Source organism: Camelina sativa, chromosome 4 (assembly GCF_000633955.1).
Source record: "Camelina sativa cultivar DH55 chromosome 4, Cs, whole genome shotgun sequence".
In the NCBI taxonomy this organism is placed as follows: domain Eukaryota; kingdom Viridiplantae; phylum Streptophyta; class Magnoliopsida; order Brassicales; family Brassicaceae; genus Camelina; species Camelina sativa.
In genome coordinates, this window is record NC_025688.1 from 22,705,564 (window position 1) to 22,721,238 (window position 15,675).

Genomic DNA, 15,675 nt, shown 5'->3' on the forward strand with positions numbered 1-15,675 from the left:
CCTGGTAAGTCTTTGTTTTCTTATGTTTCTGTACCTTTGTGTTAGTAAGGTGTGAGATTGGAATATGAAATGATTTGGAGATAATTGGATGAGTTAGTAACTATTTTCAATTTGGCAATTTCGATTCCATTTTCATTGCTTGAGAGGGAAGAAGGATACAAATAAAAGAGTAAACTTTGGGTTAAGTTGCAGAGCATTTCAAAAGTGGTTTAACTTTTGTAACGAGGATGGAGCCTGAGAGAACAATTTTGCAGCACAGAGTAAACTTTCAGTTTGGATTTCTATTTCATTGATGGATCAAAACTCCTTGTGAAAAAGCTTTTCTTTATGCATATTATTCAAACTTTTATTGTTGCAGTCTTGCAGATTCCAGGGAATGAAGCAGTTCATGAAGAAAGCTATAAAGCAGAATAACATTAGAAAGAAGATACCTTTTGGGGAGCTGGATATAGTTTCTAAGATTTTGGCACGATTTGCTGATGAGCCATATCGAATGTTGCATGAAGACCAAACAACAAATAGTAAAGCAACATGACTAAAGTGCAAACCCCAAACCTTATAAAAGCCTCAGCTCCCAAAGATCCCATGAGGAAGATGTTTGTTGCGATTGATAAGCACGGGAGCCACGGGACTAACGGTACGCCCCACACTTTCGGTGTTCTTTGCTGAGGAACAAAGAAGGCAATCCCCAATGTCCCCAAGAACCAGAAAGGAACTGTTATTGTGTATCCGATCCATGATCCCTTGAGCCGCATTCCCCAATAAGCTGAGGTGCCCATTGAAGAAGCAACAACGACTAAGAGACAGATGATAAGCTTAAGAAGATCAGCTCTTGGAGTAACTTCTCTCACGTAGTATCTCCTCACGAGTAGTGCGATAGGCATCATTGTGAAGATGAAGAGAATACTTATCGATAGGAGGCTTGACAAAACATCTAAACCCGAAAAGAAAGCGATTAGAGCACTTGGAATTGATACTAGGAGGTTAGCGTTTATAGGTGTTCCGGTTTTGGGATGGACGAGTGCAAATATAGGCGGTATCATGTGTGTCCGTGCGATGTGAGTAACATATCGCGCGTGTGCTAGTGCTGCTACTAAAAGAACTGTGGTCATTCCTTTGAGAGCACCAAGCGCCACCAGGTACTTTCCCCATTTCATTCCAACGCTCTGAAATGCTACCGAGTAAGCTGCGTTTGGATCTATATCTGTGTACTTCTGCATCATACTCAAGGATAATGCCATCAAGCAGTATATCACTGTTATTATCGACATTGAACCGAGTAACCCTATTGGTATGTCTCTTGATGGATTCTTGGTTTCTTCAGCCATTGTTGCTATGCTATCAAATCCTCCATACGCAAAGTACACAACTGCAGCTGCTCGGAACACTCCCTCAGGTCCATAAGGCAAGAATGGAGTCAGATTTGATGTGTCAGCGTGAATGAAACCCGCTACTATCACAAAAAATATCACAAAAGTGTTGATAGCAGAAGCTATCCAGTTGAGCAATGATGTCTTTCGGGTGCTGATCGATGCGATTGTGGTTGCAGCGGCTATAACCACAACAGCTATTGGGTCCAAGAGATTAAAACCGGAACTGAGATCTGTTTTGATCCGTAGAGCGTTGGGTTTGCGATTCAGAAGAGTAGCAAAATATGAAGTCCAGGCTCTAGCAACAGCTGCAGTCCCAACTATACTCTCAAGAAGTATGTTTCCTGCGGTGATGAAGGCCGCAAAATCCCCTAGCTCGATCCGTAAGTAGGCGAAGGAACCACCAGCTACGGGGACTTCCACAGCGAATTCCGTGTAGCAGAAGACAGAGAGCATAGCAGAAACACCTGAAACAACATAAGACAACACAATAGCAGGTCCTGCTTGTTCATGAGCTTCTTGACCTGTCAAAACAAAGATTCCAGCTCCAATCACTGACCCGAATCCGAACCATACTAAATCCCACCATGTGAGACACCGTTTCATCTCGTGCTCGCTCTGTTTCTTGAGCTCGAACCGCTCGGTCTCGTCATCAGACCTACTAACCAACCTGTTCTTGAACCTGGAACATGTCTGAGACAAAGCAGCTCTGTAACTACCAAAGCTCTGAAAAGATTCCTCAGGGAAGAAGTCTCTCTTGCTCCATCTCCAGTACCCTCTCTCTTCACCATCCATTTTATCTCTCTTGCTTCAAAGATTTGGTTAATGAAAGAGAGCTGATGAGACACCATATTAATCTTGTTCCATTGTTTGACTAGTAGACGTTTCAGCCAATTCTTTGTACTTTTGTAGCCTCCCTCTTCTTCCAATGACACGAAACTATCGTCAACTTGTGTACTGTCCATTCAATTAATCTCCCCACTTGTTAGATTTGCTTTCGTCATCTACATCACTCTCATTGTCTTTACTTGACTCAAGGTTCCTCAACCATGAAATTTCATAATTCAGTGCTTTACACTTAGGGGACTATAAAATAATCAATTTGCAAATTAGCCCTTGAATGTTTCAAAAGTACCACATTTAGTCCCAATTTCTCAATTTGTCAACTTCAATTTACTTTATACTAGATAAGGGGCCGCACGATGTGCATGTTTTAAATTTGTTGAAGAAAATAAATACTAAAACCTAAACAATTTTTTAAAAATATTTTTTAAAAAATATTTCCTGAAGTATATATATAAATAATTTTAGTTAGAGAAAAAATCATATTTGTATTTACGTTCATACATTTATTTATATTTTTATGTTTTATATATATTATAACAATTATTATAATAATCTAAATCTAAGTTATATCCCACCAAAACTTTTACCAAATACTCATCATTACAAATATTATTATAGTCAAATTTCAAGAACATTTCACAACTTATTACAAAATATTTTACATGCAAAAAATTCATCAAAACAACATATAATTAATAACAACGTACAATTTTACTTATGATTTACCATTAAAAAAATGCTCTTACACCCAAAATTATTTTGTGTAAAAGTATGGTCGTTATCACCACCTATAAAATGTCTTTTAAACAAATTAAACACATTTTTATGTTGCTTTGCTTTCATTTTGACATAATTATAGTTCTTATAATTTACTAAAATTGTTTTGTGACATAATTTTTTTAACCATGAATTCTTTTACTCCAAAGATATTTTGGATGAACAACTGGTGAAAATTATCTACTCGAATACAATGATTTTATGACCAACCCAATAAAAGTTTTTTATTGAGAAATTGAAAGAAAGTTTATATAACATAAGAAACATAAAAAATTTGAAAATTATAATCATGATGATATATATAAGTCTTAGATAATTCAGATATATATAAAATAGAAACTTTATAAACAATCCAAAATGTGACATATGTCATAATCATGTTAAAGGATTGATGACCTGCTTACTCCTCAGAACTATCGTATTGTACCAAAACTACTTAGAACTATGACCTCATCTCAAATATTCTCGAATCGTAAGTTCTCAACTTATTTCTACATGAATCAAAAGTTCTCATATATTTCTCTATATACCTGGGTTTAAATGGTTTACGAACCAAATCAGATAAAAAACTACATAAATTCGGTTTGAAACCAATTTTAAAACGGTTTACCATTTTAACTTCCCAAATTTAAAAATCGTTTCTCAATTACTCGATCAAGTAGATTTTGTTTCAGTACCGGAATCATTGACATTATCCAGAAGAGAAAACTCTAGATTTTGACCAGAAACACTTACCATCAAAACTTATAACGCTACTAACTGTAGAATCACTTTTGGAACCTCCATCAGTGTCTCCATCCTTAATTAATTTAGCGGGTTTTATATACTTTGAATCCATTTAATTGCATATGATAGCTTCCATTGAAAAACCTACACGAATCAAAGATCCACAATAGATAAGCAAAATTAGATGAGAAAAATCAAAGACCAAAGCTTTCGATATAAACATGTAAATTATGTAGATATAATGTTATTTTCTTAATTAGTTGTTATAGTACGTTTCAAAAATAATAATTTTTTTGACATAATTTATGTTATTTTTTTTTAGATTTGTTATTCCCTATTTATTGATTAATAATATATACATATTTGATAAATTATTATTTTTTGTTTATACATATCAAAATCAAATTGAAAAAATACATAATATAACTAGCCTATCATAAAAACTATATTAGTTTTATTAATTTTCGATTTAAGAAATTTATTTTTAGATATAGATATGTAAAATTTATGTAGATATAATGTTATTATCTAATTAGGTGTTTTAGAAAAATAATAATAGTCAACATAGACATAGAGAACTCAGGGTTTTAGATTTTTCTTCGTGAAATCGAATTCGATCAGTGAGAGCGACGGAGGAGATATGGGTGCTCAGAAGAAAGGCGGCGGCGGCGCTAGGGTTTCAGAGGATGCAGAGGAACAGAGTCATCAACGGTTGCAAGCAATTCTTCTCGCCGATAGCTTCGCCACAAAATTCCGTCCCGTAACCCTAGAACGCCCAAAGGTACTGTTACCGATAGTAAATGTCCCGATGATTGATTACACATTGGCATGGCTCGAATACGCTGGGATAGAGGAAGTATTCGTGTTCTGCTGTGCTCACTCGATTCAGATTATCGAGTATCTGGAGAAATCTGAGTGGTACTCGCACCCAAACTTGGTTGTGAGAACCATCGAGTCTCACAAATCCATCAGTGCTGGAGATGCTTTGCGTTACATGTATGAACAACAGACTGAGACGTCTCAGATTCAAGGTGATTTCGTTCTCGTTAGTGGTGATACTGTGAGTAATATGCCGCTTGCTGATTTGATTCAAGAACATAGAGAGAGGAAGAAGAAGGATGAGAAAGCTATCATGACTATGGTTATCAAGCAGTCTAAATCTTCGTCACTCACGCATCAGTCAAGATTAGGAACGGATCAGCTTTTCATTGCTGTGGATCCTTTGACAAAGCAGCTTCTTCATTACGAAGAGGATAAGATTGATCATCCAAGAGGGTCAGTGTGCTTAGATAAGTCGTTGTTGGAAAGTAACCCTTCTGTTTTAGTGTGCAATGATATGCAGGATTGCTACATTGACATATGTTCCCCTGAAGTGCTTAGTCTCTTTGAGGATAACTTTGATTATCAACATCTCCGTCGTCATTTTGTTAAAGGTGTGCTTGTTGATGATATTATGGGTTACAAGATTTTCACTCATGAGATTCATTCGAGCTATGCTGCTAGGATTGATAATTTCCGAAGCTATGATACGGTTAGTAAGGATATAATTCAGAGGTGGACATTTCCTTATGTACCAGATATAAATTTTAGTGGGAACCGCCCTCTAAAGCTCGGGAGACAAGGGATATACCGGGCTTGTGATGTTATTCAGTCACGATCTGCTGATGTTGGAGCTTCTTCTGTCATTGGATACGGTACTAAAATTGGTGATGGGGATAAAATCTTGAACTCGGTTATTGGGAATGGATGTTCTATTGGATCAAATGTCGTGATAGAAGGCTCTTACATATGGAACAATGTTACCATTGAAGATGGGTGTGAGATAAGGAACGCTATTGTCTCTGATGGGGTGAAAATCAGAGCAGGAGCTGTTCTGCAGCCTGGTGTCGTTTTGTCGTTTAATGTTGTAGTTGGGCGGGACTTTGTTGTGCCTGCATACTCCAAGGTTTCACTACTTCAACAGCCAACGACAGAAGACAGCGATGAAGAGCTGGAATATGCTGATAGTAGCAGCCGGACTGCAGATCATTTGTCTGGCCTAAATTTGCAAATGGAGTCCAAAGCGTCTGAGCTTGGTCCTGATGGAGCAGGTTACATATGGGAAGTATGTGAGGGGGCTCATGATGAGGAGTGGAAGCATTCAGTTGCACCAATTCCCGAGGATAAACTTGCTGAGATTACTCAGGCCATAGACGATGATGACACCGATGATGAAAGTGTTGTCCCAACCTCTGGAGAGTTGAAATCTGATGCTGATAGTATTAACACTGATATGAATGATCCCAATGATGACTATTATGACTTTGAGAAAGAGGTTGAAGGTACCGTCTTAAGGGCAGTTGAAGAGAATATCAAAGTGGACCTTGTAACTTTGGAGATTAACGGGCTCAGGTTGTCGTACAACATGGAATCTGCAGATTGTGCTGGAGCAACATTCTACTCCATGATGAAACTGGCAGTTGATACTCCACACAACTCTGCTAGTGAGTTGTATAAAAACGCGGCGAGTATCATTACAAAATGGAAGGAGCTTCTTGGGTTCTATGTGAAGAAAATTGACGAACAGATAGAAGTGATTATGAAATTTGAAGAGATGTGTCAGGAATCTCCCAAAGAGTTGGGCCCTTTGTTTACTCAAATCCTGCATCTTCTATATGACAAAGACGTGTTGCAAGAAGATGCCATCTTGAGATGGGCTGAAGAGAAAGCAGGCGCGGATGAAGCTGACAAAGTATATCTTAAACAATGCGAGACGTTCATACAGTGGCTCAAAGAAGCATCTGAGGAAGAAGATGAAGATGATGAAGATGAAGAAGAAGATGACTGAACTGGTTAACATGAGTTCTCGATGGCTCTCAATTGATTGCCTCACGTTTTGATTGATCATTTACTTTTTAAGAGATACTCTGTTTTTTTTCTGTTATCATCAATAATCTTTATTTTTTTTCATGTCTTCTTCTGTTACTTCATGAGATGCTTTCTCATCTATCGAGTCTGCACATGTATGCGTTTGACGTAATATTTTGAGTCTTTACTAAAATCTCTTGTTCTGTAATCGTGCAAGAAGAAATGTGTGTTTTATTTTATTTTCCAATTAGTCCCTCTACTTTCTCTTATTTACAAATAATAGCATTAGCATTACAATTTCACTAGATCTTCCCTTTGTTCCTGCGACGCGTTCTCTCGATTCAATCTTCCATCTTTAGACGAATCGGTGCTTGATCAAGGTTACTTAAGAACCCTAATTTTTGGATCCAAGAAACCAAAACCTCCCAAATGGAGAAGAATCTCGCCGGAGACTCAATTCCGAGACCGAAATGGAGAAAAGTAGCTTACGGAGGGATGCAAATCGGATACGACGACAACTACACCGACGAATCATTCCTAGAAGAAATGGTGATGAACGCAAATGTGGTGAGGCGTGATTTGCTCAAGGTGATGAAGGACTCTGTCTCAATCTCTCAATACCTCTGCATCGTTGCGTTTGTAGTCTTGGTTTGGGTTCACACTCTTGAATCATCTTTGGACGAGAACTCGCTTTTGCTACTTGATCTCTCACTCTTAGCATCTGGGTTCTTAATTCTCCTCTTAACCGAAGAAAAAATGTTGTCTTTGAGTCTCCTCTTGCGTTACCTCGTCAACATCTCTTTCTTCACCACGGGGCTTTACATCTTAGCTCCTATTTACCAGACGCTCACACGATCTATCAGCTCAGATTCGATATGGGCAGTCACGGTTTCGCTCCTCCTGCTTCACCTGTTCTTGCATGATTACTCTGGCTCCACCATTAGAGCTCCTGGAGCACTCAATACTCCGAATCTAACAAGTTGCATATCTGTCAATGCCTCAATCGTTGCTTCAGTCTTTGTTGCTTCACGTCTTCCTTCTAGGCTCCATGTCTTTGCTGTGATGCTTTTCTCGCTACAAGTCTTCCTCTTTGCTCCTCTCGTTGCTTACTGTATCAAGAAATTCTCATTTGGGTTGCATCTTGTCTTCTCCTTTGCTCTCATGGGTTTGACGCTTTACTCTATTTATGCTCTGCATAGACTCTTCTTCCTCGTCTTTCTTCTTCTTGTGCTTCTTGTCAATGTTGTGTGTCCTTATTGGCTCATTAGGATGCAAGAGTATAAGTTTGAGATTAATGGTCCTTGGGATGAAGCCAAGCTTTGTTTCGACATTACAGATTGATTGATTAGTGATTACTCTCTTGATATTTTACTAGACTTGCCTCTCTCATATTGTTTTGAGTCTCCCTATATTATAGTCTGATGTTAGATTTAGCGATGGCGAAGTTAACAATCATAACAGTCTCATGATATCAAACATATCGTAGTCAACTTGTCAGCAAAGTCAGGATGGCCGAGTGGTCTAAGGCGCCAGACTCAAGTTCTGGTCTTCGTAAGAGGGCGTGGGTTCAAATCCCACTTCTGACAATTATTTTTCTATTATATGCTCTTATTTTTCCTAAAAAAAGGTCATGTTCAAAACGCAAAACTATGTTGACAAAATACACACACAAGAAAAAATTGCATTACACTCGATCATCTGGTAAATTCTTGGACGGAGCCACCGCATCTTTGCCACCGTAGGTGGACCATGCACAATCAGAGAAAGAGAAACTCATCGAACGCAGCGGCTGATTATTGTTGTAATGATTCCGTTGGTACGAGAAGACACTCCTCTCGCTTCCGGCACTTCTGCTTCTGTATCCCTGCCGCGAGCTCCTCTCTTGAGGTAACGCCAACGCCACATGGTCCACCCTCTTCTTCGTCAGTTGCGTCCGTACTTCTTCTGATAACCGGAGCGTAAACCGGTCTAAATTATTTACCGGTTGAACCACAGAATGTCCGGTCGAATGCGATCTCGAGAGTAATATCTGAGAGACGCGACAGTGTGACAACCTTGTTGACCATGACCGATAGGCTCTGTTTGCATTGGTCCACGTCATACCATCCAAGTGCGCGTTTGCAGATTGATTGATAGGATCCGAATTTGGATCCGGAATCAAGACGCTCCTCTCACCCGGTTGGAAGAAAAGATCCACACGACAGAGCGGACACGTGGAGTGATCAGAGAGCCAGGCATTTACGCAATCAGCGTGAAACACGTGACAACAACTAGGTATCAAACGCAGCGTTTCGTCGTCTTCGAACTCACAGAGGCACACTCGACTCCACCTATCCCGATCCTACGCTCCTTCACCTCAGAGTACAGAAACGTCGGGAACGAGTTGATGATAGCCTCGTCGAGCCCACGCCCCGCCGTAATACTCGTACCGGATTCATCGTCGGAGGAGTATGTGTACAGGTTGACGGATTGTGCAGAGTGAAATTGGCGAGAAGTCCAACGAAAGCAAACCGAAGCCAAGCCGACGACGAAGATGGCGAATAACATAAGCGTGATTAATATGATGGCTAGGTCGATTGCTTTTGTCTCGGTTCCGCCAGGCTGCGCCATTACGTAATCTGATGATTCGTCCGTTACGTACTGGAGCAACACTCTTATATTTCTCTCAAGAAATACCATATGATTTTCATGAACAGAAGTATACAATTAGTTGTCTCTGTGGTTTATATAAGACATATGGATAAACTACGAATGAAAGTATCCATTCTCAAATCTTACCTAGGCCTTTTTTTCTTTTGGTTTTAATGTCTTACATAGGCCTTTATATATATATATATGTATATCAAACATTTATTAATATCAAAAAGGTTGACTCCCACAATAATTAACATGCCATAACCAAATTCAAAATAAGAATCTTCATAAATAGGTATATAATAGATATGCTTAATGCATAAAGCATGTGTGTTGACCAGTTTGTTGATTTCCAAAAATCTTTAGTAAATTCTCAAATGATTCAGTATAATGCCACAGTTGCAATATGATCCAAGGAAAGAAAAGACTAATCTAATTTCACAAACGTGAAAGAAGAATGCACCACAACATTATTCCAGGCGAAACTAAACCATATTTTTTATTGGTATTGTATAGGTGTTTGTTTATATTACATAGTGGACGATCTACTCAAATGTCACAAAAACAAGCGGAAGATGACGTGACTATCTAGCAAAAGTAACTTAGCGAGATACCTTTAGTTCACCAGTCACTTGCTATCAATTGTATATAACCCATTTGGTACATTTCAAAGATTCACAATCTCACACATACAGTTTTTCCCCCCTGAAACCATTAAACAATTCTTTTTTGACAAACAATAATTGTCATTTTTGTTGGTCATGCTCAAACAGTCAAAAGTCAAAAAAGCAAATAAGAGGCATGCATAACAACATTTTAATCCCAAAAACAAAATGTAAAAATAAAAACAATTATTTACACTCGTTCATCTGGTCGGAGGCGTTCGAAAGACCGTTCACCAGATTCAATCGATGTCGGAAGATTCTTAGGCCAATCTCCGGAGAAAGCTGACCGGACAGAACCACTCCGAAAAGAGAATGAGAAAGACAGCGAATGCAGCCGTCGACTATTATTATAGTTCTTCCGTCCGTACGAGAAGACGCTTCTACCGCTCCCGACGCTACCGCTTCGGTAACCACTCCGTGAACTCCTCGCCTGAGGTAATAACGCCACGTGTCCCATCGTCGTCCTCGATGTCTTCATCAGCTGGCGTCTCACATCATCCGGTAACCTCAACGTAAACCGGTCTAAATTCCCAACCGGTTGAACCAACGAATGCCCGGTCGAGTGAGATCTCGGGAATAAAATACCGGTTATATGCCAGCTAGACAATCCCGTTGACTTCGACCGAGGCGTTGTGTTGCTATTGGTCCACGTCACACCATCCAGCAAATACGCGTCCGAAGATTCCAAAACCCCCCTTCCTCTGTCAGGATCCGTACCCGACGAAACCGTACCCGGATCCGAAACCATGTAGCTCTCACTACTACTACTCTCGTCGTCACCCGTTTGGTCGAGGAAAAGATCCGCTCTACAGAGAGGACACGTGGAATGATCGGAGAGCCATACGTCGACGCAATCGGTGTGAAACACGTGGCAACAAGGAGGCATCATACGCAGCGTTTCGTCGTCTTCGAATTCGCAGAGACAAACCGCACACTCGGCACCACCTTTCCCGATCCGCACCGCCTTGACCTCCGAGTAATGAAACGTCGGGAAAGATTCAATAGCCTCCGCGTCGAGTCCACGCGCCGTCGACCTCGTGATCCTGACAACGCGGGCCTCGGCGTCTGCGTCGGTGGATTGGAAGACTGAGGGACGTGAGTAAAACGGCGCGTTGCTACGACGACAGAAGATGGAGCCAAAGACCATGACAAAGATCACGATGAACAGAACCGTGATCACTATCACAACAGGATCGTTGGCTTTCGTTTGAGGTGCGGGTGGTGTGGTCTGACCGGATCCGTAAGGAACGGACTGAAGCAAGAGAAAGAAGACGAGAAGCAAGACAGGGTTGCAACGTGGGATCCAAAGGCTGGAGTTTGTATCGAGGATCGCCATATGATGATCATCGTACGTAAGTGAAGGAGAAGAAGATGTTTTGTTTGGTGTGAAAATATAAAGGTGGTTAGAGAGAGTCAACGTCTGGTTTGTGGAAACCCACGGGGGTGTAAGAGTCGTTGCGTTACTGTGGATCATAGCACTTGCTTATTGTATTTTTATTAGTAAAGGCAATTTTATTTGATTTGATCTATTCACACCTTTGACTTTGAAGAAGTCTAGTGTGTCCTTTTTGTACTTTTACAGCTTGGAAAAGATTATCAGTACACCACTTCTAAAGATGAAACATTTTCACGTCTGCAATTAGTGGTGACAATCTTTTTCGAAATTAATACAAAATCTCAATAATTTAAATTTACTTTTCAACAAAAGATATATTTTTGAAAATAATTAAATGGTGATATATCTTATTCTTATCTATAACTTGAAATCTTGTATAAATGAAACAAAGTTAATGGTTTATTTACATCTTATTATCCATTAAAGTTTCTGAAATAAATGTATATTCTTAGTGGAAAACTACAATAGATGCATGATTCACCTGTATCATAATAGAGTACAACAAGATTTTCTAATGCAGAATAATTGATTATATATATATATATATTTAAGTTTATGTGGTTAGCTAAGCTTTCTAATTCTCTTTGTATCAAAAGATAAATAAGGGGATAAAAATTGTTTACGTGTAAAAAATGTTGAATAGAAATAACTTAAGTGGATGTATTATATTTCGATTGTGTTACTAGCTAGCTACTACATAATTACTTAACCACCAAAATTGACATCTCAATATAGAATAGGCATCCAAAATTAACCTCGGACAATTCATATATGATAAAAACGTATATAGTAATACTTAATCTCGAGCCATATATGAGTCCACTAGCGAGTATTATATATCGGACCATATATAAATCTAATAATTTCAAGTGTAGGAATCTAATTATTGTTTTAGGCTATATCCAAAACAAAAATAAGTGTTTATCAATTGACATCGTGACAACTATAAACTTTCTATATACCATTACAATTCAATCAGCCTATGTAATTCACGACCATCATCATTGACTTAGATAATACAAAATTAAATATAGCAAAACTTATTAAAAATTTGATGTTAGTTATCTCGTGCGGGTTTCATCCAAAAACATTAACGAATCATGGAGTGTTCAATAATAGACACAAGATCCAATCATTACTTACTTGGAGGAGTCACTTCAAAACTAAAACACAATGAGCGGCTCATTATGAGCCAAACAAATTTTATTAGACTAATAAATTAATACATTATTCAAAATCTTAGTCATCAACTCATCATTGTTCGTCTATACATACGACGTCGTGTTTGGAATAAATTTATAAAACCCCATTTATTCGGGGCTGATTTAGAAATCATTACTTTTATGAAGGTCATTTTGCAAATTCCATTTCCCAAATTTTCTTTCACCTTCCCCGACGGCGGGACCTGACCATACCAAACCTTTTACAATCGGCATTTCGAAAAACCCTAAATCAGCATCGTCAGCCAAACGAGGGAATATGAAGGGAAATTGGTCGATCGTCCGTCAGGTTTTTCACCGCCGGCTCTCCACTCTCCGGTCCTCGACACCATCTTCGCGATTATCCACTTTTTCCAGTTCCGTCCGACCTCTAATGTTGGCGCCAAGCTCGTTGTCGTCGCTGATCTCCAGGAACTTGTTGTTTACCGCCTCCAACAATGGCCGATCCATCGATTTTAAATTCTCAAACACTTCTCTTCTCCACCGGAGAAGCCTCTGTTCAGAAGCTGGAGGTAATTGGTTCTGCGTGTTCTTGTGTATTTGCGTAAACATTGGAATTTGCAATCTAGTATATGATCTAGGTTAAAAAACGAGACGGATCAGAGAAAAAAGTATTAAAATTGGGAATTCATTTGTGCTCAGAAATGAATATAATCTTGCAATTTTGATATTAGGTGAGAAATGTGTTGTTATGGTGAAATCAGAGGAAGAGTTCACCAGTGCAATGAGCAAAGCTCAAGGTAAAACATTATCGGATGTGTTGTATCGGTGTAACCACTTACTTACTTCTTACTTCTCACTAAGTGAATGTGACTTAGTATGATTCTCTGCTTATGTTGTCTCTTGATGTTTATCTGTGTATTCAGATGGATCTCTACCGTCCATCTTCTATTTCACTGCAGCTTGGTGTGGACCATGTATGTTGTTTCTTCAGTATGTGAGAGTTTTGTTCTGTATAGATATTTTGTTTTAGTGAGTGCCCTTACTAGTTTGTGTTCCATATTACTTCAGGCAGGTTTATCTCTCCTGTAATCGTGGAGCTTAGTAAACAATATCCCGATGTAACTACGTATAAAGTCGACATTGATGAGGTATGTTGAACTTGACTTGTTCTGCTTTTGTCTATTGTCCTTGGGTTTCTGTGAATAAAAACCTTCCCACAGTGTTTCAACCAAAGAATGAGACTATTTGGTGTTCTGTATAGAAACGGACTTGCCACACTCTGTTTCAATGTACTTATACCTACTTCTGTATGCTAAGGAGAGATAATGAGTAAAGATAGCTGAAACATACAAGAATATTCAAGCATCTTTTTACCGCTCTTTGATCAATCTTCTGTTCTCATGAATGTCCGATTAAAACTTAATTAACAAAGATATCATTTCTTGCATATATATCTGTAGGGTGGGATATCAAAGACTATCAGCAAGTTGGATATCACAGCTGTGGTGAGCTTCGTTACCTTTTCTTTTCAAAACATAATTCTACATTATACAATCAGCAGGAATGACTCATATGTTGAACCAATCTCATGATCATTTATGATGCAGCCAACACTTCATTTCTTCAAAGGAGGCTCGAAGAAAGGGGAGATTGTGGGTGCAGATGTGACGAAGCTGAAGAATCTCATGGAACAGCTCTACAAGTAACTGTTCCAGTAAAGAAGGTGTTGAAAACTTTGCAAGATAGTTTGAGACAGTGCAATCAAATCAAGGTTAAACATTTGTTTCTTTCTTTTACAAGAACCAGGCCTATGTAGCTTTCTCCAAATATGGTTGGATGGTTCATATTAGTTAACCGAGGGTGGAGAATGTATGCAAAATGTGATCTCTTTTAAATAATAATTGCTGAATCCGTTGCCTTTTAATATTAAAAGAGTTTGAAGTGAGAATTGATAACTTTTATCAAAGAATTGACAAAGATATGAAAGCTCTATATATCCTCCTAATAAATTTGACAAAGTTTTCAATATATACAATAAAGTCGACAGTTTTCAATAATCAATATATAAAGTTCTATAATGTCCCATAAAGTCGACAGTCGACACCCCTGACTTTAAAACTTTGACTCCTCTGCCATGGCTAAAACTGGTCCTATTATATATGGGATGCTTTTGTTGGGAAATTGATGAGTATGCTGTAGAGTAATAAATGTGTAGGCAAACAGTGGAATCAGCTGAATAACTAATTTGATCTGAAAACCAAATAAATTTTTTGTCTACAACTCTACAGTTTGTAAAACTAAGAAGAAGGTATATTACGTACAATTGTGTTTTGTTTTGTGTATGAAACTATGGGATCTTAAGAGGAATTTATATGGAAGTTAATTTCAAAGGAGTAACCTACGGAGTCAAAGAGAGGGTTAGGCCAACAAACTGTCGTCGGAGGACCTTGGGCCTTGGAATGAGACAGGAAGAAGGGTATTATGGTCATTTAATATACTACTACTGTTGTCTTCTTCTTTCGTCTCTCTCTCCCCTCGCGCATCTTCAGTGGCTCAGTGCTATAAAACTAAACTCACGCTTAGATTGAATATTTTTGGAGTGAGATTTACGTTTGAAGGTTTTGAAAGACGAAGACGATGGAGGAACCAACCGCGACGGAGATAGAGATTGGAACTTCGGGTGTCACGACGATGCCGCCTCCTTCTCTGACGACGGGGTCACCGCACCAGGCGTTAGTGGAGAGGCTCAAGGATTACGGACAGGAAGATGTTTTCGCTCTCTGGGATGAACTTTCACCGGAAGAGCGAGATCTCCTCCTCAGAGACATCGAGGTGAATCGGAGAATTTACACAGTTCCTCCGTTTCATTTTCGTTTTTTTTTTTTTTCATCTTAAATATTCCTCTACTAATTCAGCAAAATTAGCTGAAGATCCTACAAATTACTGTGAATCATTTTCTCAATTTCGCATTTGATTTGGATTATTGTAAGTGTGATGTGTCTATCTCATCTTCCAGAATTTGGATCTTCCAAGAATAGATCGGATCACCAGATGCTCCCTTCACTCTCAAGGTTCATCATCTCTATTATTGACCTCAAACCAAAAGTTTTCTTTGATATAGAGAATTAATCGACCTCTGTTTTTGACCTTATTTAGGGTTGCCAGTGGCTGCAATAGAACCGGTGCCGGAGAATTGTGTGTCAACGGTTGATGAAAGGACAAAGGAAGACAGAGAAAAATGGTGGAGAATG

At 38.8% G+C, this 15,675-nt stretch overlaps 6 protein-coding genes, 1 non-coding gene and 1 pseudogene across 11 annotated transcripts in view; 5 read left to right on the forward strand and 3 right to left on the reverse strand.

Moving 5' to 3' along the window:
- Window positions 308–2,336, reverse strand: LOC104781894 (cationic amino acid transporter 5). Its single transcript, XM_010506685.2, has one exon. It carries the CDS (start codon window positions 2,163–2,165, stop codon window positions 456–458), a length of 1,710 nt encoding a protein of 569 aa, XP_010504987.1. The 5' UTR covers window positions 2,166–2,336; the 3' UTR covers window positions 308–455.
- On the forward strand, window positions 4,269–6,807 carry LOC104781895 (translation initiation factor eIF-2B subunit epsilon-like). The gene has a single exon (XM_010506686.2). It carries the CDS (start codon window positions 4,360–4,362, stop codon window positions 6,544–6,546), a length of 2,187 nt encoding a protein of 728 aa, XP_010504988.1. The 5' UTR covers window positions 4,269–4,359; the 3' UTR covers window positions 6,547–6,807.
- On the forward strand, window positions 6,843–7,942 carry LOC104781896 (putative phosphatidylinositol N-acetylglucosaminyltransferase subunit C). The gene has a single exon (XM_010506687.2). It carries the CDS (start codon window positions 6,996–6,998, stop codon window positions 7,905–7,907), a length of 912 nt encoding a protein of 303 aa, XP_010504989.1. The 5' UTR covers window positions 6,843–6,995; the 3' UTR covers window positions 7,908–7,942.
- TRNAL-CAA lies at window positions 8,069–8,152 on the forward strand. Its single transcript has one exon. It is a non-coding gene; the product is annotated as a tRNA-Leu (tRNA).
- LOC104781897 lies at window positions 8,239–9,338 on the reverse strand (annotated as a pseudogene).
- LOC104781898 (E3 ubiquitin-protein ligase ATL9-like) lies at window positions 9,803–11,341 on the reverse strand. Its single transcript, XM_010506688.2, has one exon. It carries the CDS (start codon window positions 11,337–11,339, stop codon window positions 10,056–10,058), a length of 1,284 nt encoding a protein of 427 aa, XP_010504990.2. The 5' UTR covers window positions 11,340–11,341; the 3' UTR covers window positions 9,803–10,055.
- Window positions 12,593–14,372, forward strand: LOC104781899 (thioredoxin O1, mitochondrial). The gene is made up of 6 exons (XM_010506689.2): window positions 12,593–12,993; window positions 13,156–13,221; window positions 13,348–13,398; window positions 13,493–13,572; window positions 13,885–13,929; window positions 14,032–14,372. Exons 1-6 carry the CDS (start codon window positions 12,741–12,743, stop codon window positions 14,128–14,130), a joined length of 594 nt encoding a protein of 197 aa, XP_010504991.1. The 5' UTR covers window positions 12,593–12,740; the 3' UTR covers window positions 14,131–14,372.
- Window positions 14,967–15,675, forward strand: part of LOC104781900 (UDP-N-acetylglucosamine diphosphorylase 2-like) — a 5,577-nt gene continuing 4,868 nt past the window's right edge. For 2 of the 5 annotated variants that reach the window (XM_010506691.2, XM_010506694.2), the window contains exons 1-2: window positions 14,967–15,256; window positions 15,441–15,495. In XM_010506691.2, coding sequence (XP_010504993.1) covers window positions 15,062–15,256; window positions 15,441–15,495 — 250 coding nt within the window. In that variant the 5' untranslated portion in view covers window positions 14,967–15,061. Of the gene's footprint in view, window positions 15,257–15,440; window positions 15,496–15,580; window positions 15,666–15,675 lie in introns of all 5 variants that reach the window. The other 3 variants (XM_010506692.2, XM_019244902.1, XM_010506690.2) reach the window with 2 other exon arrangements.

Bases quoted from the DNA above. Each gene is read 5' to 3' on its own strand.
- LOC104781894 (XM_010506685.2), bottom strand. From the start codon at position 2,165: ATGGATGGTGAAGAGAGAGGGTACTGGAGATGGAGCAAGAGAGACTTC.
- LOC104781895 (XM_010506686.2), top strand. From the start codon at position 4,360: ATGGGTGCTCAGAAGAAAGGCGGCGGCGGCGCTAGGGTTTCAGAGGAT.
- LOC104781896 (XM_010506687.2), top strand. From the start codon at position 6,996: ATGGAGAAGAATCTCGCCGGAGACTCAATTCCGAGACCGAAATGGAGA.
- LOC104781898 (XM_010506688.2), bottom strand. From the start codon at position 11,339: ATGATCCACAGTAACGCAACGACTCTTACACCCCCGTGGGTTTCCACA.
- LOC104781899 (XM_010506689.2), top strand. From the start codon at position 12,741: ATGAAGGGAAATTGGTCGATCGTCCGTCAGGTTTTTCACCGCCGGCTC. The intron at 12,994-13,155 runs GTAATTGGTTCT...TTTTGATATTAG, and splicing joins CCTCTGTTCAGAAGCTGGAG to GTGAGAAATGTGTTGTTATG. The intron at 13,399-13,492 runs GTATGTTGTTTC...ATATTACTTCAG, and splicing joins TGCAGCTTGGTGTGGACCAT to GCAGGTTTATCTCTCCTGTA.